Here is a 23,771-nt window from a genome sequence, read left to right on the forward strand (position 1 = left end):
GGTGGACGGACAAATGGGCGGATGCATGGAGGATGGCTGGATAGATGGGTGGGTGGGTGATGGACGGATGGAAGGAATGTGAGCGGATGGAGAAACTGATGGACAGAGGCGTATGGATCGTGGATGGATGAATGAGTGGAGAGAGAGATAGGTGCATTTGTAAGTCAATCAACCCAGACAGCCCTGCCTCCTTCATGCCGACCCATCTCTGTCTCCCTGGACTCGACCCCTCTCTCCAGCCGCCCTGGCAGGGCGCTTTCAGACCCGCCTCCCTCGTCCGTGACCCTGACCTTCCAGCCCATCTCTGAGTCTTCCCAGCCGGGCCAGCTCTCTGGCAGGTGGGGGCAGGGGAGCCAGAGCCCAGGCTCAGGGGCGGCCTGGCCGTCACAGGGCAGGGCTGCTGCCTCTGCCCTCATGGCCCTGGGTGGCATGGGCCTCTGGGGGCTCCCGCCACCCAGCAGCCTGACTGTGGGTAAATGGCCACGACACATCGCCCCAGGCCCCTCACTCAGCTTTGGCTCCCCCCAGCATCTGGGCGGTGAGCTCGGCAGTGTTGGGGACCGCAGTGACCGGCGGCTCCGTGGGTGGGAACGTGAGGTGGACACAAGTCCCTCCGCCAGAGGTCTGCACGCAGGGGAGGTCGCTGTCCCCTCTGCCCCTCCTTGCTGCCGTCCTTCAGCGAGTGCCCGGGCCCGACGACAGGCCGGGGCGCCTGAGCTTGGGGGAGGTGTCCCCCAGGCCGGCGGGAAAGGAGGAGGCAGTGTGGACCCTGCAGACGAGGAGGTGCTGCCGCTCCGTGGACCCGGGACGTGCCAACGTGGGGAGACCAGAAGAAAGACAGCCTGTCTGAGGGGACCCCAAAGCTGGACACTGCGGGCGGCAGCTCCGGGGTCTGGGCGGCCGTGCTGGCTTGGTGGGATTCGGGGAGGGGTCCAAGCACCTCTTCTCACCCCCCTCCCCTCATCAGCCCAGCAGAGGCCCAGGAGGCACCGCCTGTCCCCAAATCCCACCAAGCCAGAGACTCGCCTCCCGCCCTGAAGCCTCGCCCGGTTGTAGAGCCCCTGCACCCCGCCTGCACCCACCCTGGTCGGCTGCCCACATGCTGTGGCGGGGCAGCCCCCTGCTCAGGCCCTGGGCGAGGTGCCGGCGGGGACACACCGATAACCAAGACGCCGTCATGAGGTCGGCACCAAGCGACCCGAGGAGGTTCCCGTCCACACCACTCACTGGGCAGAGGAACCCAGAGAGGGGAGGGGGCTTGCTGAGGTCACACAGCAAGACACTGGAGAGCAGGGACTTGAACCCTGGCCTCTCGCCGCAGGAGCGCTGAGCAGCAGCCAGCGAGCTGGGGGCTGGAGAAGGTAGGAGGACGTTCGGGCAGCCTGGTGCGGCAACTTGAGAGACAGGTTAGTGCTGGCCAGGGGGGCCTTGCTGGGGGGGACAGGACGCAGATCTCCCAACCCTGGATCTGCGAGGAAGCCGGCCCAGCCTCCCGCTGCTGTCCGGGACTGGGGCGGGGGCAGGGGGGCGGGGCGCTGCTGTGCACTTGTGGTCCGCGTGATGATGATCAGGCCGTCTTCCCAAACAGCGTCCTCTCTTCTCAGCCCGATTATCTGAGAGCGGGGCACCTGCCAGCCGTGCGTTCCTCGGTGCTGACGCGGTAGTAGCCACACAGCGCCAGGGGGTGACCACGGCTTCCCACCCGCATGCACACTCCACGCCGAGCGCACGCCCATGGAGGCCCCACGCGGCAGAGAGTGCGCGGGGCACACGGGGCACGCAGAGGGACACGCACAGAAACCTCTGCTACTCGCGCTTCCCAGACTAAGCTCCCTGCGAAAGCACCCACCCGCCCCACTGAACAGGGAGCGCTGCCTCCACCCTCATCGCCTGTTACGTCCGTCCGATGGGACAGGCACCAGCGCCTCGACAATCTGTGCCGCTGCCGAGTGCGCGCCGAGCCCGGTGGTGGAGTGGCGGCGTCCTCTAAATGCGGGGACGATCAGGAAAATGCCCACTTACGGCTGCTTCCGCGGGCGGCACAAAGAGACGGCATAACGAGCCCTGATTGCCTTTTGAGCGCGTCTCTGACGGCTCCATCCCAACACCTGCCAGCGTCTGGGAGGCTCCAGCAGCAGGCGTCCTGGGTGGCGTGTGGTCTGGAGTCACGTGGGGACGGCACCAGGGCCACGGCTCTGCTCCAGCCACCCTGGTTGGGTCTTGGAGCGGGTAGGGCGCACAGATGCCCAGGAGGGAGTCCCACATGGGGGGGACACAGGTCGGGGAGGCCAACAGAGAGAGGGTTCTGTGTGTGGCCTGGACAGGAGGGAGAGACCTGAGGCCAGGGCCGCCGATGCCCGATGGCCGGGGCTGGGTGACGGGAACACGGGGCCAGGGCGGGGCCTGCGGAATCTGCTTGTCACCGCTCTGCCCAGGGCAGGAGCCGGGGCTGGGTGTCGTGACAAGTGGTTTGCACCTGGTGCTTCCAGACACCTGTGGGGAGAAGGGCCGCTGACCCCGCCCCCGGAGGAGGGGCCGAGCCAGAGCAGTCGGGGGCATGTGCGTAGAGCCCGGCTCCCCCTCTGCCGCCTCCCGTGCCCGGGGGTGACAGCTCCACTTCTGAGCCTCACGGCCCCGCCTGGACACCAGGACGCTGAGGGCTCTTCACAGGGTTCTCGCCAGGACCGCACTAGGGGGAGACGTCCGTGGGGAGGCCCTGTGTGGCACACACACTGCAGACAGGGAATGGCAGGCACAGGGGGGACGTTCACGCCCACGGGTGTCTGGAAACAGGAGGCAGGCAGGGCCGCCCGGGAAGCCCCTCCAGACTGGGGGCGGAGGGAGCGACAGGAAAATGTGGGCCAGAGCCTGGGTGGCGGTGGGAGCCCAGGCGAGCAGGTTTGGGACGGCTGGAGCTGGATTGAATCGCGTTGACGGGCTGGGGGCGGAGCACAGGGGCTGTCCGTGGTTGCCTGGGCCCTGGCACCAGGGTGACTAGAGCGGGGTGGGGGCTGGGAATGGTAGCCCAGGAGTGCGAGCCCCAGGGGGTGGGCGGTGCTCCAGACTGGTGGGCTGGCTTAGCGAAGGTGGGGTGCTCCGAGGGGAGCCCGGCACCATCTCCAGCATGGGCTAACCAGGGAAGGCAGTCCGGTCCGGTCCCTTCAGCACCCACAAGGCCCCAGATGCCAGAGCATCAGCACAGGGAAATGACAGGCATGGGCGTTAGCCACTGCCACTGCCTGCAGGCTGTCAGGGGGAGAGAGGCTGTGCTCTGCCCCTGGAGTGTTGGCTGGGAAGGTGGGGGTGGCACAGAGGCATTGGAAGGTCACCTGTCTGGGGTCACACAGCAGCTCCTGGAGTCTAGGTCCCTGCCCAGAGCTGGGTGTCCAGACAACAGACCCAGCCTGTAGTGGCAGACCTGCCCCCCCAGCAGAGGGTGCTCAGCCCCACCACTCAGCGCCCCAGTCCACCGGTCCTGTGGGACTCCTGGATTCTGGATTCATGGCTCTGGATTCACAGCTCAGCACGGCCTCCCATATTTAAAAGGCGAATGTAGTGTCGCAGGTTCGATTCCCAGTCAGGGCACATGCCTGGGTTGCAGGCCAAGGCCCCCAGCAACCGCACATTGATGTTTCTCTCTCTTTCTCTTTCTCCCTCCCTTCCCTCTCTGAAAATAAATAAAATCTTTTTAAAAATAAAATAAAAAGAAATAAAAGGCAAATGCCATTTTTCTTCTGTTCCATCCTAGTAGCCAAAATGTCTACCTTTCAAACATTTGCTTTTCCTGGGAAACGTTTGAAAAACAGGAACGTTCCATCCTAACCCTCCCTAAAGGCTACTGCAGAGCGCCAGTGACTTTAGGCTGGGACAGCCGGAAGTTCTCTGCGCTTGTCCTCCCCAAAATAAGGCCGCCTGCAGCCAGAAAGCCTCCACCGCAGGAACCCCCGCAGAGGTCACAGCCAGGCAGGACACACATGCCCAGACACCAGGGAGCCCAGCTGGGGAAGCAGGAGGGAACGGGGATTAGAACTCCAGGCTGTGGCGCCCCCTGCAGGCCAGGCCCTGTTGGCGCTCTGATCTCCCCTCTCACCACCCACCCCGGATGGTGCACCCACCTCTCCTGGCTGCTTAAGGTTTCCTGACATTGGCAAACGCTGTTCCGTCCACCCGGGACCCCCTTCCTGCCCTTCTGCCCGAGTCAACTCCAATCCCACTCACTCTGTGTCCGGTGACCCAACATGCTCTGCACTGTCACCCTCTCGTCTCCCAGTCCAGCAGGGGAAGGTGCTCCCCAGCACCCTGGGGTGCTTGAGAGCCCAGACCATGAAGAGCGAATAATGAACAAAGAAGGATGACACACAAGCGGTGAGGTATCCAAACAACCGGGGGGATTTTTAGTAGCAGCACTGGGAACGGAGAGAAAACGCAGGAACGCCTTCCAGCTTCCGAGGGAGAATGGCTTGCAACCCGGAATTCTACACCCAGACACACCGTCCAGTAAGAGCGAGGACAGAGTGAAGACGGTTTCCGGACATGCAACTCTGCCACACGCTCATCGCTAGTGAGTTCTTTCCCAGAAAGCTCCCGGAGGGTGTCTTCCCGCACAGCGAGGGCGTGAACCAAGTAACCAGAGCCGTGGGGTGCTGGAGCCAGGGGCTCCCAGACACCAGAGAGGCAGAGGGAGGTGACGGTGCAGGGAGGTCCCAGGACCACAGCCGCACACAGGCCTAGACATCAACCAGCCCAGACCCAGGCAAGGGGTGGAGGTTCAAGAAGTACAAGATAAACAGTGGCCCGGCACAGGCCGCTTTGCTGCTGAGGGGCCTTGAAACCTGCAGGGGACCAGGGTGGACCATGCCGGGTACCCAGGGAAAAAGCACACAGAGCAATCGGCTGCTTAGGAATAACAGAACTTTGCACAGTGACTATTTAAGCAAAACCTGTGAGGGGACCACGATAAGAAGGGCAGGAGCCCTGGGGGGTGTGGCTCACTGCAAGCCAAGGGGTCACGGATTTGAACCCCAGTCAGGGCCAGGCCCCCTGTCGGGGGCACGCGAGAGGCAACCAATCAGTGTCTCTCTCCCTCTCTTCCTCACTCCCTTCACCTCTCTCTAAAAATAAATAAATAAAATCTGTAACCAAAGGAAATATTTTTTAAAAGAAACAAGACAGGAGAAAGCATGTGTGTATATGGGTGGAGAGGCTAAAACTCTAAGTCTTTGTTTTTCACGGTAAGACAGTAACAAGATCTAAAGTTGAAAAACCAAAGAACAGCAATCTAAGGTGGTTATTCTGAGACCCCACGGTAATAAAAGCAGCCACTACCAGAGCTGCACCGAGAATGGGACTCGGGGGAGGGCCCGCGGGCACTGCCGGGAGCCTGGCGGCCCTGCGCAGCTGGCTGAGCACAGGCAGTCCGCGACGCAGATGGGATTTTAACTGAATGAAAGGAAGGCTTCGGGAGGCTGGGCACCGCCCGCCCACGTCCCAGTTCTGCCCAGGCACAGCCCGACCTCTCTCACTGGTTTGGCCTTCTGCTCAAAACCTAGGACCAAATCAAACTGGGCCCCGGTTCAGACCCGCAGGAAGACAGAACTGGCAGAAAGCCGGACCCCAACTGCACTCCTCTGAGACGGCGGCTCTACGTGCTGGGATTCCTGATGGGTCAGGTTCAAGGGCAGGTGAGGGCAGGCAGCCATGCACGACACCACAGGCGTCCGCACCGGGAGTCCGAGACGGGCTCCCCGGCCCCCCACCATGCCCTGGTTCCGCCCTTCACGCAGTCCCACCACAGGGGCCCTGGCTGGGCAGACGAAGACACAGGGCTCCGTGGGCTCAGGTCACCGCACGGCTGGCGAGCAGAGAGAGGACTGGGAATCCAAGCCCAGACCCACCGACGGCCGGAGCCCCGATCGCTCCCCCTCTCTGCCACAACCACTGGGCCTGTTCAACGAGCCAGGGCCTTTGCATGGAACGGTCCTCAAAAACGAAAAAGGAAGAGGAAAAGAAAAAGAACGTTGCCAGGGACTTGAGCCCTTACGATCCCTCCTGCTACCAGGAGCCCTCGGTGACTTTATCTTAAACAGCATAATATTTTGGAGAAGATCTTGTGGCCGCTGTCAACAACAAGCCTTTAAAGGTCACTTTTTAAAAGCAGCACAGATGTTAGCGCAAGTCAAACAGATTCAGAAAAAGTGCAGAATACGGGAACCACGCACAGGATGACCACCTGCGTCCCTGTACGGGGGAAAAGACACAACCCGAAAAGGGTCATCGAGGAAACAGCCCGACTTCCGCGAGCAGCAACAAGAACAAAACACTTAGGGATAAACTTAATTGAGGAGGCGGCAGATTTGTCCACTGAAAACTACAAAACGTTGGCTCAGAGATTCGTGAAGACGCCGATAAACGGGAAGACACCCACGTTCACGAGCCGGAGGGCTTCCCGCGGCGAAGACGGCCGTCCGCCTGAAGCCATCCACGGACTCGACGCAGTCCCTGCCCGAACCCCGTGACGCGTCTTTCAGGAACAGAAAATCCATCTTGAAGTCCAGCGCGAACCTCAGGGGACCCTGGATAGCCCAAAGAATCTTGAAAAGGAAAAACAAAGTTGGAGGACTCACAGCTCCCGATTTCAAACCCGGGATGAGAGCAGTATGGTGCTGGGACGGAGACAGACACGAAGCCCGACAGGATGGGAGAGAGAGTCCAGAAACACACTCTCACGTACACGGTCAAACGCGAGTCCACACAGGCGCCCGGACCACCCGGTTGGGAGAGGACGGTCTTTGCAAGAGACGGCGCTGGGCAAACGGAATGCCCACACGCAGAAGAAGGGCGCTGGGCCGCTCTCTTACGCCGTGTGCAGAAGTTAACTCAAGGGGGAACAAAGACCTGAAGGTGAGAGCTGAAACTATAAACTACTAAAAGAGAAAAGAAAACAGATGAGAAAGCTTCGTGACATCGAATTTGGCCATGATGTCTTGGATATGACCCCTAAAGCAGAGGCAACGAAAGAAAAAAAAAATACATCCAAATTTAAAACCTCTGTCCGGCAAAGGGCACCGCCAACAGAGTGAAAAGGCAACGTACAGAACGGAAAAAAAAATATTTGCAAATCATATTTCTGATAAGAGGTTCGTATCCAGAAAAGATAAGAACTCTGCAACTCAACAACAACAAAAAGAAACAACCCAATATAAAAAAAAAAAAACAGGCAAAGGACTTGAACAGACATTTCTCCAAAGAAGATACGCAAATGCCCAACGAGCACATGAAAAGATGCACGACATCGCTACCTGTTAGGGAACTTCCCTCACCCCCGTCAGGACGGCGGCTGCACCCCAGAACAGGAGGCAGCCGGCGCGGAGAGCGGGGCGCCCCGCGCTGCCGGTGGGAGGTCAAGTCCGGCCGGCCCTGCGCAGCCCGGCAGGGAGCCTCCCCGGGAAAGCGAAAGCGGCGCTAGCGCAGGACCCGGCCACTCTACTGCTGGGCACCGTCCCGGGGAGCCGCAAGCCGGGCGGGCTCACACGAGCGTTCGGACACTCACGTGCGCAGCGGCGTTATCGGAAACAGCCAGACGGTGGCCGCGGCCCAAATGCTCACTGACAGCTGACGGATAAACGCAGTGTGGCCCGTCCCCACAGTGGGACGTGATTCGGGCGTGGAACGGAAGGAAACTCCGGCACCTGCCACCGCACGGGCGGACCCCAAGGATGTCCCGCTCCGTGAGAGACGCCGGTCACCACGGGACAAGCACTGTGTGGCCCCTCCTCCACGAGGTGCCTCGAGCAGTGGCACTGGTGGAGACCTCTGGCGGGCGCCGGGGGAGGGCCAGGGGTCGGTGTCCAGTAGGTACGAGGCGTCAGTTTGGCAAGATGGAGAGAGCTCTGCACAGGGGTGCTGGTGACAACTGCGCCCCGACGTGAGTGCCCCTGAGGCCACCGAACTGTACGCCCCAAAATGGTCAGAGGAGTAAACGTTGTGTACATTTAACCACGATGTACAGTTAAAGAGAAACGCAGGAGAGAACGGGGAGCCGGAACAGCAGACCCTAGAACCGTGAGCAGGGAGAGCTGTGGGGCTTCCGGTCCTAGAAACACTGTTTCTAGAACCTCACAACCCCGAGGGCCAAACCTTCTAAAGCTGGAGGCCAGCGGTCCCAGAATTTCACAAGCCATCGGGGCTGGGAGAGGCAGAAAGGGACTGAGCGGCCCTCTGGGCCCCGGTCCCTCGCCCCCTCTCATCAAAAAGTCCTCCGACGCTTCAGGCAGGGAGGCTGCCCCCGCCTCCGCCTCGCCGGAAGGTTCTCGACTCCACGTGGGGCCCCCGAGGAGGCCGAGAGCCGGGCGGGAGGCAGGGCTGGGGGCTGAGACCCGGCCCTCCCCCTCCCTGGCAGACACTCCGCACTCCCGGGCGCCTTCCCGCCGCGGACAGCGCGCTGCAAGGGGCACCGCTGGCCCAGGGCCATGTTCTTTGCCGTAGAATTGAAATAACACGCGAGAACGAATTACATGGACGATCCCTGTTTTAAAGGAGCTTTCCTAATAAAACTAAGTGTTTTTAAGCGAACTAAATGTTTTGGATGTTACGATGCACCAAAGCAGAATCATCTCATCACCGCTTTGTTCCAGGCGTTTGGGGGAGTGGGTGCGGCTCACAAGGGCCAGGTACTGGGCTGCAGCCTGGGGACTGAGGCCTCGACCCCGCCCCTCCTCCAGCTGCGTGGGGACAGGCAGAAGCCCCCAGTGGCCTTTGTGGCGGGAGTGGCTCTCAGGCACAGGGAACCGGGAACCGTGGTGTGACAGGGAGGGACCGAGGAAACAGGTGTCCTGGGTGAAGAGCAGCTCCCTGGGCCGACGAGACAGGAAGAGGGCCCCGGGCAGGCAGAGGCACGGGAGCGGGGAACCCGGCGTATGTGGCAGAGGAGGGGCCGAACAGGGGTCAGCCTGGGAGGGACGGCTGGGGTCACACGGGGAGGGGCCTGACTGCCCCCCCCAAAGGATCTGGACTTCTCGAGGGGAACCGGGGAAGAGTGTTAAGCGGGGAGGGAGCCCAGTTGGATCAATGAGCAGAAAACTTCTCTCGAGCGCCGACGTGACAAATGTGAGTCTGGGAAGTGACTATTTTGAGAGGCTGGGACGCCACCCAGCCAGCCCCGCCTGTCAGCTCCAAGCCGCCCTTCCCTGTCGTGGCTGTCAAACCAGCCCTGAATTAGCTCCCCCCGAGCCCGCAGAGCCGCGCTGGCACCGCGCGCACGCAGGGAGGTGTGAAATGCTTCTTCTGAAGGGAAACCAAAGACACAGACCTAGACACGTTTTTAAAAATCCGCGTTTCTTCCGAACAGATTTCAAAGAACTAAACCCTAACTTTTCAATCTCTGATTTTACAGAAGAGAAAGGCCTCCTGGGACGATGAGTAATTACAGCTGCCGCCCACGGCACACGTGCTCGGGGCCGGGCGCCGAGACGCCGCACAAAGCAGCCACCTCACGCGTGTGGCAGCTGCATTTAGCCTGCGGTTACCCCACGCCGGGCCGTACGCTGAGCCCACAGCACCCCCTGCCTCACTGGGTCCCCCGCCCCCAGCAGCCCCCTTTTACAGATGCAAAGACTGAGGCTCAGAGAGAGGCCGCACCGCACCCAAGGCCAGGTGGCTGGCACGCATAGGGCCCGGACCCAAACCCGAGGGGTCTCTGCAGACCACAGGCTGAAAGTGGGTCCCACTGCAGTCACCCACTGGTCCTCTCCGCAGCCCCACCAGGAGCGAGTGCCCCCTGCCCACCCACGCTGCAGAGGGCACCCCCAGGCACAAGAGGGTCGTGGCTTTCTCCGGGCTTCCCAGCAGACACGGGTGGGGGCCGGGAGGGCGTCGGCCTGCTCAGAGGCTGCATCCTGCCCGCGGCCCCTCTGTCACTGCAGGAGTTTAATTCACTATTAATAAGGAAACGCAGGGCGCCTGCCGACACAGGCGCTGTCCGTGGTGCTGAAGACGCGATGGGCGCACAGGATGGACAAGGTCCCTGCCTCCGGGAAGCGGGCCTTCCGGCAGAGCCTTCCGGCAGGGTGTCGACAGTAATAACGTGAGCTCCAGGTCCCGTGGGGATAACAGATACGGGAAGAACAAAGCCGGGCAAGGGGCAGGGGCATCGGTGGGGAGCCGGTCGATCCCAGGCGGCCAGGGAAGGCCGCAGGTGGGAAGGTGGCGGCGGAGAGCCAGGACCTGGGCAGGCTCCGGGGGGCGCCGCCCTGCACTGGGTCTCAGGCTCCTCACCTGCAAACCACCCGAAGGTGCCTTTAAACTGCCCAGGGCCGCCCCCGGGAAGTCACTGTCACTGAGACGCCTCTGGGTGGGGGGGGCCTGGATACGAGGCTCTGCAGCGAACTGTGGCTCTCACCTAGGGAAGCCCTCACATCCGTCAGCAACTTGAACATGGCTTTGTCTGGCTGGCCCTGACTCTATAAAGCATTACTGCTAACCACGCCGTTCAAAACTGCCCTGCACAGGAGGGCTTGGCTAATAGAAAGGGCTGGGTCTCTGGAGACACAGGGGAAGCTCCCCCATCAATGGCCGCCTTAGGTGATGAAGAATTCATTTAAAAATGTAAAAGAGCAGAGTTAGAATCCTGGTTCCACTTTCAGTTTGCGGGGTGTCCTCGGCAAGCTGAGCACCTCTCAGACCTCGGTTTCCTCATCTGCAGAGACAGCAGCAGCAAGGGGTGGTCTGGCAGCACTGTCCCACCCACAGTCATCAACGCCCTGAGACTATTTAACTTCAAATTAAATACCATGGAATCAAACACAAAAGTTGGGGTCTCAGGAACACCGGCCACATTTCACGTGGTCAATTACCCATGGGGGGAGGGGGCAGACGGGCTACCACCCTGGGCCATGCAGGCCCACCCTGGGTGCATCACCTGGGGGTCACCCACCCAGACCTGCCGAACTGGGGTGTCCACATGATGCACAGAACACCCCCACACACACACACCCTGCCAGGGGATTCTCACACACCTGACGTCTGAGAAGGGCTGGGGGTGAGGGGTCCGTGGGGTACCAGGCGGGGCGGGGGGCACCCCACAGAAGGGGCAGCTTGGCAGTGGGAATGACAAGGAAGACAGGGCAGCTCCCAAGACACCGAGCTTCTGCCAAATGCGCCCGGAGTCCAGGTGCAGGAGGCAGGCAGGGGGAGGGGTGGGGACGGGGCAGGCAGGGGGAGGGGTGGGGACGGGGCCATGGTAGAATGTTTCAGACGTTTCAGGAGTTTGTGGGCACATGAGGACAGACTATTTCAGTTCTGTGCGGGCCAGGATTTTCTGGCTTGTTGACTATTCCTGTTTTGGAAAGAAGTCCAGCATGAAAATGACATTTTTAAAAACTCATACTGGCTTATTTCATATTCAAATGCATCTCCCCGGTGGTTGAAGAAAAATAGAACAGAAGCAGGCCAGCAAGAAAATCTTGCTTCCCCAACTCTTGAATGACCAACTGGTCACTTTCCTGCCAGCCAATGACTCTCTGCGGTGGTGGTCCCACCGCCCGGCCGGGAGCACTTCCGGGCGGGGAGGCAGGCCCCTGCGGGGACCCCAGCTCCGGGCACCTGTGTCCTCAACATGTCCTCTCTCACCCGCGTACCCGCCGGCCTGGGAAGACGCATCACATCTGGTATGTGGGTGAGGACCCTGAGACCCGGGGCTGGCGTGCCACCTGCCCTACATCTCACACCTGGGAGGCAGGTGAGGGTCTGACCTGGCCGCAGGCCGCCCCCCCTCGCCCTGTCTCCATCACGCCAGGGCTCCTTCTTTGCCTGTGTTTCTAGGGTAGGAGTCTCGCCTGCTGTGCTGCCCGCTGCAGGTCCGGCATCCGGAGCAAGGTACAAGCTCAGCGGACGCGGAGCGGACCCAGAACTGCAGAGCGATCGGGTGGGCTGGCCAGTCGAAGCTCCAGCCTCGGACCCCTGGGAGCCCCTTCGAGCTGGAAGGCCCACCCCTGCCCCTCACTCGTCCCCACAAAGCCCCAGTGCCGAGGCCCCTCAAGTGCCGCCTCCCGGCCAGTCGAAGCCACCCAACCTGGTCCCCAACCCCCACCTGATCTCTGCTCCTCGTGCCCCCGCTCGGGCCACTGCGGGACTCCAGCCACCTGCCCCCTTGCTGGTCCTGAAATGTGCCTCCCGCACTGTGGACCCAGCTGCCGCCCCTGCTCATGTGGCCTCCCCAGACTTCCACACACCAGCTCCCTCCATTCAGGTCTCTGCTCAGGGGCCACCTCCACAGAGGGTCCTCCCTGTCCCCTTACTCTGACCGGCGCACACATGATAGCTGCTCGCCATGAGCCGTCTGCTGACCGCTCACGGCCGTGTCCCCGGGGCCCAGACTCAGGCCGGCCACAGAGAAGCGCTCAGCGAACGCCCACCCAGCAAATGGCCGGCGCAGACCGGAAAGCAAGCCGTGACGGTGACGGCGGTGGCAAAGCCGACGGCGCGAGGGCAGGCCTCAAAATGAGTCGGAAGCGAGACGCCAGATGGTGGCAAGAAGGGCCGGGGTGGGCGTGTGCCAGGGAACTTCGGGGAGAATGGAGATGTCGCTTCATTTTATTCTGACTGGAGTCGGATATGCTTATTAAAAATTTATGAGTAACCACTAAACAAATTGAAAAAGAATACAGAATTTCCAAACCAGTGGAGGGGGAAAAAAAAAAAGAAACTTCAATCAATCCAAAAGAAGACAGGGAGGGGGAGAGACACGCAGCGTGAGTGACAGAAATGGGCACATTTCACATGCCGAGAAGCCCTAGACGAATATTCATTGTTACTATTCAAACACAAAAGTCTCCGCCAAGCTCCTCCTGCACAGAAATGGCCAGGACGCACATCTGGTCCCCGAGGTGCTCACAGCGGGACGAGTTGGACCTGCTGCAGGGCGGACCCATCAGAGGCGCTGGCCCGTTTCCTCCGCCCAGTACTCAGAGCCGTTCATCCAACGCATCTCCCTTTTCACTTTGGCCCCCGGGAAGCTCAAGCTCCATTTCCACCTCACAGAACCCACTGAGCCCTACGTGATGATATCTGCTCTAATTTCTATTTTTTCATTGTCTTCTGATTTCTCATCGATCCTGTACCATTTTCCTATTCTCATTGTTTCGATAAACCATCTCAAATCCTTTGGCACAACATGGGATAGAAACAAGGAGGCAAAAAAAAAAAGCCAAACAAATAACAAAATACACAAAGCCAAACAAGGATTTTCAGAAAGCTCCAAGCTTTCAGAAAAAAACGCATCTCTACCTTGTTTAAATATTTTAAAATATTGTTTTAATTTAAGGCATCTAATTTTAAAAAAATTTTAAATTTAGGATGATGATCTTAAAAAACAACACTGCCACAGATTGAAAGACACTTACACACAGTCACACACTCACACTCGGGCAGTCTCATTTCATTCCCAAAGCCACTCTGCCCTACACAGGTCATTTAGTATGCCAGGGTGCAGCCATGGAGGGGCCCCAAATAGGGATTTATAATGGGGTCCAGAACTCGGGTGTCCAGGAAACATTAGGAAAATACACATATATAGGATGCCCTCACCCCCACAAGTCTGAGCTGGGGGATGGGACGCATGGAGCAGGGCCATTGAGAGCTGTTTTGCATAGCAACAGGTTTGCAGATGACCTCTAGAACAGTCATTTAACACATCTATAACCTTTAACTGGTTTCACAGATACGTTAAACAGCTGTGCCCATGCTTTGAGCCAGGGGGATGGGAGTGACTTCAACCCAGGATGTAACTGGGAGGCAGCTCTCCCTGGTTACAGCGCCTGCGTGAGAGCTTGGAGATGATTGGCTCCACGCCACGGGGCCACGCCTGCCTGGCCTCACTACGGCAGCCCAGGAAAGCTGGAAAAATACGGGAACGCTGGCAGCTGTGGCCAATTGTGGGCGGAGTCGGAAATGGTGCGGCCGAGGAAGATCGGCGCGGGGATTTAAACCCAGGCGCGGCAGCCCTCCGGCATCTTTCGGGACCACGCGGCTTGGGCAGAGGAGAACCACGGACTCCTATTTCTTTTTCTGAGACACGGGACCCCGGACTGGGCAGTGGGATGAAGGAAGGACTGTGCGTGTGTGGGGGTGTTCTAAAGGACTTTGGCATCTCGGCGAAGATATTAAGTCATTACTCTTAAGTTTGTACAGCTCTTTAAGTAAATAATCCCTTTCCTCTTCACCGGTCTCTGGCACTGAGAGACGTTTCTCTGGCAGCAGGCAAGGCGAACCTAGTACGGGGTGGGGGGCCCCTGAGCACAAGGGGGGGGCCCATTCGGTAATAGTATATCATCCACCCGCCACCGCCCCCCCAGGTCTGTGGAACGTGGAAATACTGAAATGGTGGCTGGCCAAAACCCCTGGACTACAACTTTAGAATTCTAGGTTTTTCCTCTTTACGAGAAGTTAATTTTCTCCTCGGTAGCCCCTAAAACACACTGTGGGCTTTGTGGGAATTTTTGAATGAAAAACCCAGACAATTTTTTTCAGCGACAGCCAGACCTCGGGCGCACTGCCCGCCCATTTGCCACCCGAACGTCCACCGGCCCCCCGGGACGAGCCCCTGCCCGCCAGTCACTGTGGCCGCTGTGGCCGCACACGGCCGAACCCCCGGACGCCAGCGGCCCCTGAGCGGACAGTGTTGGGGTGACGTGAAGCCCAGAGTCAAAGACCATTTTTGTTTGAAATACCCCATGTTGAGTCTGCGTGAGAATAACGTGTTTCTGAAAGCGTCTGACTCCGGCCGTTGTATATATCGAACGAATAAGCCAACGGAACAGAATCCACTTTAGGCTCACGGCACGTGCTCAGTGATTACGGCACGCTTGTTTAGAAGGAAAAGAAAACGATGGTTGGATATTTTGATTGCAGTGACCACCCCCCAGAACATGTCCTTTTTTTCCCCCCCCTATTCACCGGACAGATACTTGCGGGAGGCCCGCCTCCGGCCAGGCCCGCTGCTGGGTGGCAGGTCAGGGGTCTCACTCACCCTCCACCCCACCTCCCGTCAGCACACCCCGCTGACTTCACCTCCAAACTGTTGCCCAACCCCCACACGGCTCTTGGTCCCCTTGGCCACCTCCGGGTCCCCTCGCCTCTTGGCGACACCAGCACCAGCCCCCCAGGTGCCTGGTACCGCCCCCACCCCCACCCCCCACCCCCCCACCCCCACCCCCCCACCCCCCACCCCCCACCGCCTGCTGTGGCCCTGCTGGCCCAGCAGCCGAAGGTCCTTCAGACCCGGAGTCAGACCAGGTTCCCTCCCCCGGCCTGGCCCCCAGCACCCTCTTTAAGTTCCCACCCCGCTGCTCAACCCCAACCCCCAGCCAGTGAGTGTGGTAGCCCCCCACCCACCACACGTGTTGACGGGGTGAGTGCGGGCCCCTCCCATCCCCTGCAGCCACAGCCCCAGGGGGAGGGCGAGCCCCCACCCAGGGCTCCCCAGGCCAGGAGTTCGGGACAGCAGCAACGTCAGCGGGGGGGCTTCGTTAGCGTGTGGCCCAAACAGGCACCCACGTGTTATGGGTGTGGACACCCAGTGTGGGAGAAGCGAGGTCACCTGGCTGGCGGTGGCGGGGCCAGAAGCGGCCCCAGGAACCCCAGCTAAGTGCTCTGTCCCCTGCTGTCGGGACTACCGACCCCGGGTCGGTGGGGGGCTTGTCAGAGCTGCTCACGCCCCTGACCCCCCTTCCCCGCGCCTGCCCCACCCCGCCCACCCGCCTGAGCCAGGGGAAGGGAAGGGCTCCACCCCGGGACACCTGTCCCGGCCCACTCCAGGCTGGGGCGCCCCGGGGCAGCCCCGTGCAGACCACACCTGGGACACGCAGGTGGGGCCGCCCCGAGGCTGCCTCCTGGGCCTGATGGGCAGAACCTGGGACGTCGTCCGCCCCCCCACGGAACGTTCCGCGGCCTCAGGGCAGGATGGAGCGCCTGGAGACAGAAGCAAGAGTGAGGTGCGCCCAGGGGCCACGAGCCAAGCACCCAGATAAGAAATGCCCGGTGAAAAGAGGGGGGCGCCCACGTAAAAAGGAAATGAAAGGAATGAGAACGGGAGGGCTTGCAGAGGCCGCTGGGGACAGAGCAGGGGAGCGGAGTGACAACTCAGCCCCCACGTGTCCAGGTCGGCTGCCCCCCCCCCCCGTGAAGGGAGGCAGAGAGGGAAGGAAACAGTGGAACATGGGCAGTGAAGTGGCCATGGGTGACAGTCCGCAGTGGCATCTGAAGTCGCCGTTTCCCACAGACTCTGCGCCCGGAGCGGACTCCTGCTCCCGCGGGGCCGCCAGCTCCTTCCCGAGGCCCCTCACCTCCACCTGGAGCCCCTCACCTCCACCTGGAGCCCAGCCCTGGGCGGCCACCTTGAACGGCAACGAGGCGGGAAGGCGGCAGCCCGTTTCCGAAGCCGCCGCGCCACCCCCACGCCCGGGTCCCTCCCCTCCGCCTCCAGCACGGTGGCAAGTGAAGAAGGAACCAACGCAACCTCCTGGAAGGGCTCCCCACTTCCCTTCCTCTCCTCCCCTCCCTCACAGATTTTAATTAAGGGTTTCCTTGCGAAAGACCCAGCTCTATGTAGCGAAATCCTTGGGCCCCTTTTATATTGTCTTATGTATCGCTTTGTGCTAGGGCGCCAGTAAAAAGTTAATTATAACTTCTCAACGCGCCAAGAGCGGGCCCTCGCCTCCCTCCCCTGCCTGGCTCTGCAGCGGGCCGTGCCGCTTAATGCACTGGCCCGGCCTGTGCCCCGCAGACCTCTCCAGGCCGATTCGACCGCCACCTGCCCAGCCCCCTCGGCGCCAGGCTGGGCCGGGCTCTGAGGACCTGCAGGAGGAAGGGAGCCGGGCAGGCCGGCCCGCTTGGGTGCCCGCGGGAGCTCGGCAGGTGATATGAGTGACTGTGGAGAGGAGCGCAGGTGGGGCCGACAACGGTGGGGTCGGAGTAAGAAGGGATGGCCGTGGACATCCGCCTTGGAGGGAAGGGAGAAGGGGCGCAGGAGCGGAGGTGGGGAGGGTCTCAAACACCGCACTGGAGGGCTGCACCTTACGGTAGCCTGTGGGGATGGGTCTGAGGTGTGGGAGTTCAGTTGGGGATGGAACGAGTCTGAAATCCTGGCAGACAGCCAGGAGGAGGTGTCTCCTGAGAAGACGGAACAATACCCTGGCAGAATCTCAAAGAAAGGTCCAGGCTGGGGAGAGAGACGGGGTGTTCTGTAGGTCTGGGTGGGAGAGACAGCTGGACCAAAGGAGATGGAGAATGGGATGCCCAGAGAGGGAGGTGTGGAAACGGGGGAGAGAACCCCAGTTTGGAAGGGTCACGCAGAGAGGCCAGGAGAGAACAAACCTGCCTGTGGCCTCCGGGCGTCACTCCCAAGGCCAGGGCAGGGGTGAAGCTGAGGGAGCTGGGGCCACGGGAGTGGGGGTGCAGAGGCTCGGGCTCCTCCTGGCTGGAGGGGCCGGGGGCGGGGGGCGGTGCGGTAAGGCCAGCCCCGCACAGACAGTGAGAGCAAGAGGGAGCTTTCTGGCATCTTGCAAGTCCAGGCTCATGAATGGACAGGTTCAGAATTCAGCTGTGTGTCCTCATGGGGAAGAACTGCCCCCACCCCACCCCCACTCCACCCCTGGCCACACACACACACACACACACACACACACAGGAGGGCTGGGCCGGTGGGCCTGGGGAAGGGCCAGTGGTGTCCTTCTGAGGGGCCGGGTGAGCCCAGCACCGACCTGAGGCCCGTGCTGCCGCCACCCCCACGCTGGGACAGTTGCACGGGACACCAGAGAGGCCAACGTTTCATTTAAAAGGAAAAGATTTCAGTGTTGCTTTTATTCGATGCTACCAAGTAACACATGGTTTTTGCAAACAATCAAGGGGGACAAAGGCAGAGAGAACCGTGAAATGGAAAATAAAACCCTCCCAGCGCCCCCACGGGGACCAGAGCTCCGGAACATCGTTGAGCCTTTGCCCTCCCTGGCCTCGCTGCCCCTCTCCCCTCTGCAGCCCAGGCCTCTGACGGCGTCTTGACAGGTCCCTCCCCTGCATGGAGCTCCCACACGCCCATCACCCCCGGAATCAGCCCCACACTCCCGTCCCGGGCTCGCAGGGCCCGTGCAAACTCCAGTCACCCTCCTCCCCCCACACTCGCCGTGCCCTCTGCCCCCACCGCAGGGCCTTTGCAGCCAGCGTGCCCTCGGCCTGGAGCGTTGCTCTGGCCTCTGCCTCGTTCTCCTCCTCCATCCCTCATCCAGGGGCACCTCCTCCGGGAGGCCTTCCCTGATTGCACTCAGGCACCATCGGGTGCCCGGGGCTGGCGCTCCACAGACAGTGCCCTTATGGCCTCTTGTGTGTCCCTCGAGCCACTGTCCGCCCATCACCGGAATGTGAGCGGGGCCCCTCCCTGTCCCCACTGTCACCCCAGTGCCAGGGACATGCCTGGGACACACCTGGCCCATAGGGAGCTCTCAGTGAGGTACACTGGTAGACCCATGAGTATTCCCTTCCAGTCTCTTCCGTGTGCGTGTGCATGTGTGTGTGTGTGTGTGTGTGCCGATGGCACAGCTAAGGGCACACGTCCCCATTCCCCGGGAAATCCACACGCGTTTGCACACCACCTCTACCACTGTTCTCCCGGCCTGCACAAACGACCCCTGGGCTCGGGTCAAAGGTGCCGGCTTCTGTGGGACCGACTCCCGGCCCCTGCCCTCCCCAGAGGGAGCGGCGGTCCGGCACGCGCCAGCCCTAGGGGCGGCAACGCCACCTGCCCGGCCCTACAGCCTGCGCACCTTCATCCTTCCCCCAGCCCGGCGAAGCCTCAGAACTGCTTTTATGGGGGGGGCAGGGCACAGGGAGCCCCCCACCCCCACTTGAAACGAGACCGCTGAAGCTCACAGAGGACACGTGGCTGCCACGGAGCCCCGGGGCAGGGGGCAGACCCCGGATGTCCGCACCCAGATGGCGCTGCCCCCGCCTCAAGGGGGCGCCAGAGAGGACTCACCCTGAGAGGAACCAGGGAGGCGAGCGGAGGGGGAGGCGCCAGGGGCTAGGCCCCAGCGCCCGACTGCCCGGGGGGAATCCCAGCCGGGACCCTGTGTGGGCCTGGGCAGGTCGCCCCCTTCGCTGGGCCTCGGTTTTCTTCTCTGTAAAATGGGGGTGCGGGCGGCCCTGCCTCCTCCCGTTGTCGGTGGGGGGGGGTGATTTGATGATACTAATACGCAAAAAGGGCGGCACCGGAGGGCGTGAAGAATCGGGGGACTGGTCCGCTCAGCAGACACCAGCTCTCCGTGAACACGCACCTGTGCAGGTGTGCCTGGCGGTGCCCAGTGAGTGCACGGCCCTCCTCTCGGCCACGAGGACCACATCCCTGGGGACTGGACAGCCAGCCCACCGAGGGGCGTCTCACTTTGTGCCTCGGCCAAGTCCCCCTAAAGCTGGCCGCAGGGGGGCTTGGATGAGCCAGCACCCACGGGGGCTCCACGGACACGCAGGCCGCCCGCCCATCCGCCCAGGTCACAGCGGCTTCTGCTCCAGGTGTGGGGCATCCCACCCCTACCCCCGAGTGACCACACGACTCTGCAAACACCTGAATGCCGCAAAGGGGAGAGGCCCCAGGGGAAACCTTCTGTAGAAAAAAACCCCTTTGTAAGCTCACCCTTCCCACCCCCGATAGCCCAGGAGAATAAATCCATCCAACTCCAAGTGCAGATTAGGGAGAAGGCCCCCACACTCCTGTGGGCGCTGTTCTGGCTTCTGGGACGAGGCAGGTGGAGGGATCGTCCTAAAGGGCCCACCCCACCGTGCCAGCCCCCCAGGACCCTGGCCAGCCCCCCCTCCAAGCCCGACCCCCTGGCTCCAGCTGCAATGGCACCGCCCGCCCCTCTCAGCCCCCCACTGGCGCACTTTGGCCCCCGCCGTCCCCTCAGCCTGGCGGCACCCTTTCTGCACAAACCCCCAGCCCCTCCGTCGAGGCCCGGCCCCGAGTCAGCTTCTCGCCATGGCCCATGCCTGCCAGGGGCAGCTGAGAAGATGCCTCAGCACTCGGAGCCACCCCCGCCACGCGGGCAAGTGCGTGTCCCTTCCTTCACCACGCCAAGGGGAGCGCATGGGCCGGCACATCCAAAACAGTCCCCTCCCTAAGAACCTCAGTGCGAGGGGGCAAGGGGGGAGGCGACACCCTCTTCTGTCCAATAGGACCCTCCCCAAACAGTGGTTCCCAAAATCCAGCCGGGTGGTGGCGCTAAGGAGCCTGGCATGCCACGACTCCAGTCCCCTGCCCTGGACTGGGGCCCTGGGCTCCATCAAGTGAGGCCTCCCGTCCGTCCTTGAGGATAAGAAGCCAGGCTCAGAGAGGGCCCCTCCCCTCCCAGGAGGCGGCCCAGACCCCGAAGCAGCTCCGGGCAAGGCAAGAAGCCTGGGGCAGGCCCACTCTGGGGAGCCCTGCCCCACCCCGGCCTCCACAGGGTCAGCCCAAAGGGGGCTCGGAATTTCCCATTTGGAAAGTCAATGTGGAAAGCGCTGAGCCTACCAAGCGGAGGACAAGGCCTCGCTTGTGCATATCTGTCTCAGCCGGCAACACCGGCCTCTCGCTCACCGCAGCTGCCGCCTGGCTCCCGGCGGCTCTGCTCACGCGGCTCCCAGCCGGCGGGACGCCCTCGGGGCAGGCCGACTGTCAGGCAGGGCAGCGGGGCGGCCCGGGGAGGTGGCCGGCCCTGCACCCGCGCCTCTTGGGTGGCAGCCAGCCTGCAGGGCCACCCAGGGCCAGGCCATCTGCGTCTCGCTCCCCGAGGGACTCGTGGTGCGGTTTCTCTGGATTCCAAACAAGCGGCTTTTCCCAGGGGGCACCTGGGGCCCCTGCCGTTCTTATTTAGGAAGAAAATAAAAAGCACAGACAGAGCCCCGGGGGCTGCACTTGCAGATCACGGCCCACAGCTCGATGCCCGTGCCCACACCGGCCCCCAGGCCCCCGCTTCGGCCTCAGAGGCTCCGGGGGTCCCCGTAATGGGGAAGCCATCGTAGGGCGGTAGGCGGCCGAGCCAGTGTGAGCCCACTGAGCGCCCGCCCCGGCATCACCGCGCCCAGGCAGCCACGCACCCACCCGCCCGTTCAGCCACGTGCTCCCTCTCACCCATCCCCTGTTTGTGTAGCACCTACCTGCACCAGGCACGACAGGGGGCTGAATGCGCCAGTGGGCCAGGACACAGCTGGGCAAAAATCCCTCCGGGAGGGGGTCTCCCGGGCCCCAGATCCCCACACACAAATGGAAAGTCTCAGCCCAGACCAGGGCCGGGGTGGGGGATGGCCAGGGTGAGACGGACCGGAAGAGTGTAAGAGCTGGGACCTGGTCTGGGAGGTCAGGGAAGGTTCCCTGGGTGGGTGGGGGACAGGCAGACCGCGGCCGGGCGGCGGCGGGCAGAGTGGGGAGGGAGGACGGCTGGGCCCCGAGGGCGGCCCCAGGCCTGGACCTCGGCTCGGCCGCCCGGCACCTACCGAGCCACTCGTTGAACTTCTTCACCTCGCTCGGGAGCCCCAGCTCCGTGAAGTCCCCGGCGTGGATGAGCACGTCGCCATAGGGCATCTGGATGGGGTCCGTCCTCGAGTGCGTGTCAGACACGCAGACGAAGCGCGTGTAGCCGGGCGGCTTGGGGGCGTCGTGGGGCACGGGGTCCACCCTGCGGGGACAGAACGCACTGTGGTCACGGCCGCGGTCACAGGGCCGCGGGGCTGCCCGCAGACCCGTCTTTACGATAAGGAGGGCGAGACGTCTCCAACTCCCCAAAACCAGTGTTCGCCCCCTTGGGTGCACTCCGGACGCCAGCGAGAATGCAGGGACCCACGTCGGTGGTGCAGGTGACGGAAAGGAGTCCCCAGGGCTGGGCAGGGCATGAGCAGCGGCGGAGGACAGCCCCAGGGGACGGGGGCGGGGGACTCCGAGGGAGCGCAAGACACAAAACCACTGGAGGGAGGCAGCAGTTTTTCAAACCGTGAGGTGGTCTGGCCCTCCTGAGAACGCAGGCTCCCCAGGGGGTGTGAGAGAACCGCCCCGGAGCCGGAAGACCAGGTTTCCAAGCCCCAGCTCTGCCACGTGTTGCTGAGTGTGGCCGGAAGCAGAACCTTGCCCTTGCCTTTTGCTGGACCGAGCCGGCGGCTGGCGGGCATCCCAGGGAAGGAACGCCCAGCGCCCCGCCCCCCACGCCACCGCCCCCCACGCCGCCGCCCCTCTGCCGACCAAGCCTGCCAGGCTCCAAACGCTTAACGGCAGCGCGACGACGGCGTGGCGACGAGCCGCGCTCTCCAAATGAGTGTGCCGCTCGAGGAGTCAGTTGTGTTTAAATCTAATTATGCGGCAAACCAAAAGCAGGACCGTATCAGTTACATAAATACTTTTAAAGACATCTTTCTAATTATCCTTTTTTTTTCAGACAATATACTTCAAAGAAATTTAATTAACACCTTACGAGGGAAGCGGGTTCGGCATGCTAATGTGCGGGGCGCGTCTGCCCGCGCGCGCGCGCGCGCGGTCCACCGCCGCCATCGGAGGCGCGGAGCCGGCCTCCCCTCCCCCATCACTGGGTCCAACTGGGTCCAACCGGGGCGGACAGGAAAGTTCCCCAAGGGAGTCCAGGGATGGCCATAGGAGGGCGCTGGGGGCTCCTCCTCTTCCTTCTTTCATTCATTCATTCATTCATTCAACTCATTCACTTGTTCATTCAACACAGCACCTTCTGGCCACACCCGTGTGCCAACCCCTCGCTCAACACTGGGGCCGCAGGGATGACCCAGGCGTGATCCCAGGCCAGGGACCCCTGACGCGGCCACAGTCAGCAACGACCAAGCCACTAACCTTGACGGGGCAGCAGCGGGGGGGCGGGGAGCCAGAGAAGGAGGCGGTGCCTGAGCTGATCCGGAAACCCAACTCTCCTTCTCAGTAACTCCCCCACCGCTCCCCTGTCCTCAGGGCCCCTCCCTCCCCTCCCCCACCGCCACGCGGCAGAGGGTCTTGCAGGGGGCTGGTCTCTGAATCCACCTGTACAGCCTGCCTGCCCCTGACACAGCTATTGAACCAAGGGCAGCCAATCGCTACTGGGCTATGGGCCCGGCACAGGGACACGAGTGAGCCAATCCAATTCACTTATTCACTCATTCATTCACACACACACACACACACACACACACACACGCTGAGGTTGTGGGCATGCCAAGTGGGAGAGACAAAGAGACACAAAGAAGGGGGAGGGAGAGAGGGGCCACCTGCAGAGCCGCCTCCACCCCCCCGAATCTCCCCTCCCGGGCGTCCCTCAGCCAGGAGCCCCCCTACCCCCACCGGCACCGCCAGCCTGGGGCAGCGCGAGGCCCTCCTCCCCCGGCAGCGCCCAGGCTCTTTAATTAACTCCGTTCCCATTTCCCTCCACCCCGAGGCTTCTGAGCTTACGGAAGACGCAAACCTACTCATCCCCAGAGAGAAAATAAAGACTCTCATTTCCCGGCACTGGCCTCCGGCTCTCTGGATGGCAGCAAACGCTCAGCCTCAGCCGCCACGGCAGGAATGGGGGGGACGGTTCCCGAGAACTGGGGGTCCATTATCCCTCCGCACTCCCCATGCATCCATGCCCTTCGCCTGCCCAGCGACCTCGGGGCAGGGAGCCAAGAGTGTGCCCATTTCACGGAGCGAGAAACTGAGGCTCGGAAACCGCCGCCTTGGCTGGGACCTCAGCGGTGCGAGCCAGCGGAGCGGAAAACGTGAAGCCGGT

The 23,771-nt window shown here is 61.9% G+C and overlaps 1 protein-coding gene across 1 annotated transcript in view; it reads right to left on the bottom strand.

The window, feature by feature from the left end:
• MPPED1 (metallophosphoesterase domain containing 1) overlaps nt 1-23,771 on the bottom strand; it is a 42,784-nt gene that overhangs the window by 13,515 nt on the left and 5,498 nt on the right. The window contains exon 2 of the mRNA XM_045835077.1: nt 21,511-21,692. Coding sequence (XP_045691033.1) covers nt 21,511-21,692 — 182 coding nt within the window. The remainder of the gene's footprint in view (nt 1-21,510; nt 21,693-23,771) is intronic.

This window comes from Phyllostomus hastatus, unplaced genomic scaffold (assembly GCF_019186645.2).
Source record: "Phyllostomus hastatus isolate PE091 unplaced genomic scaffold, TTU_PhHast_1.1 phas_contig_198, whole genome shotgun sequence".
Lineage (NCBI taxonomy): Eukaryota > Metazoa > Chordata > Mammalia > Chiroptera > Phyllostomidae > Phyllostomus > Phyllostomus hastatus.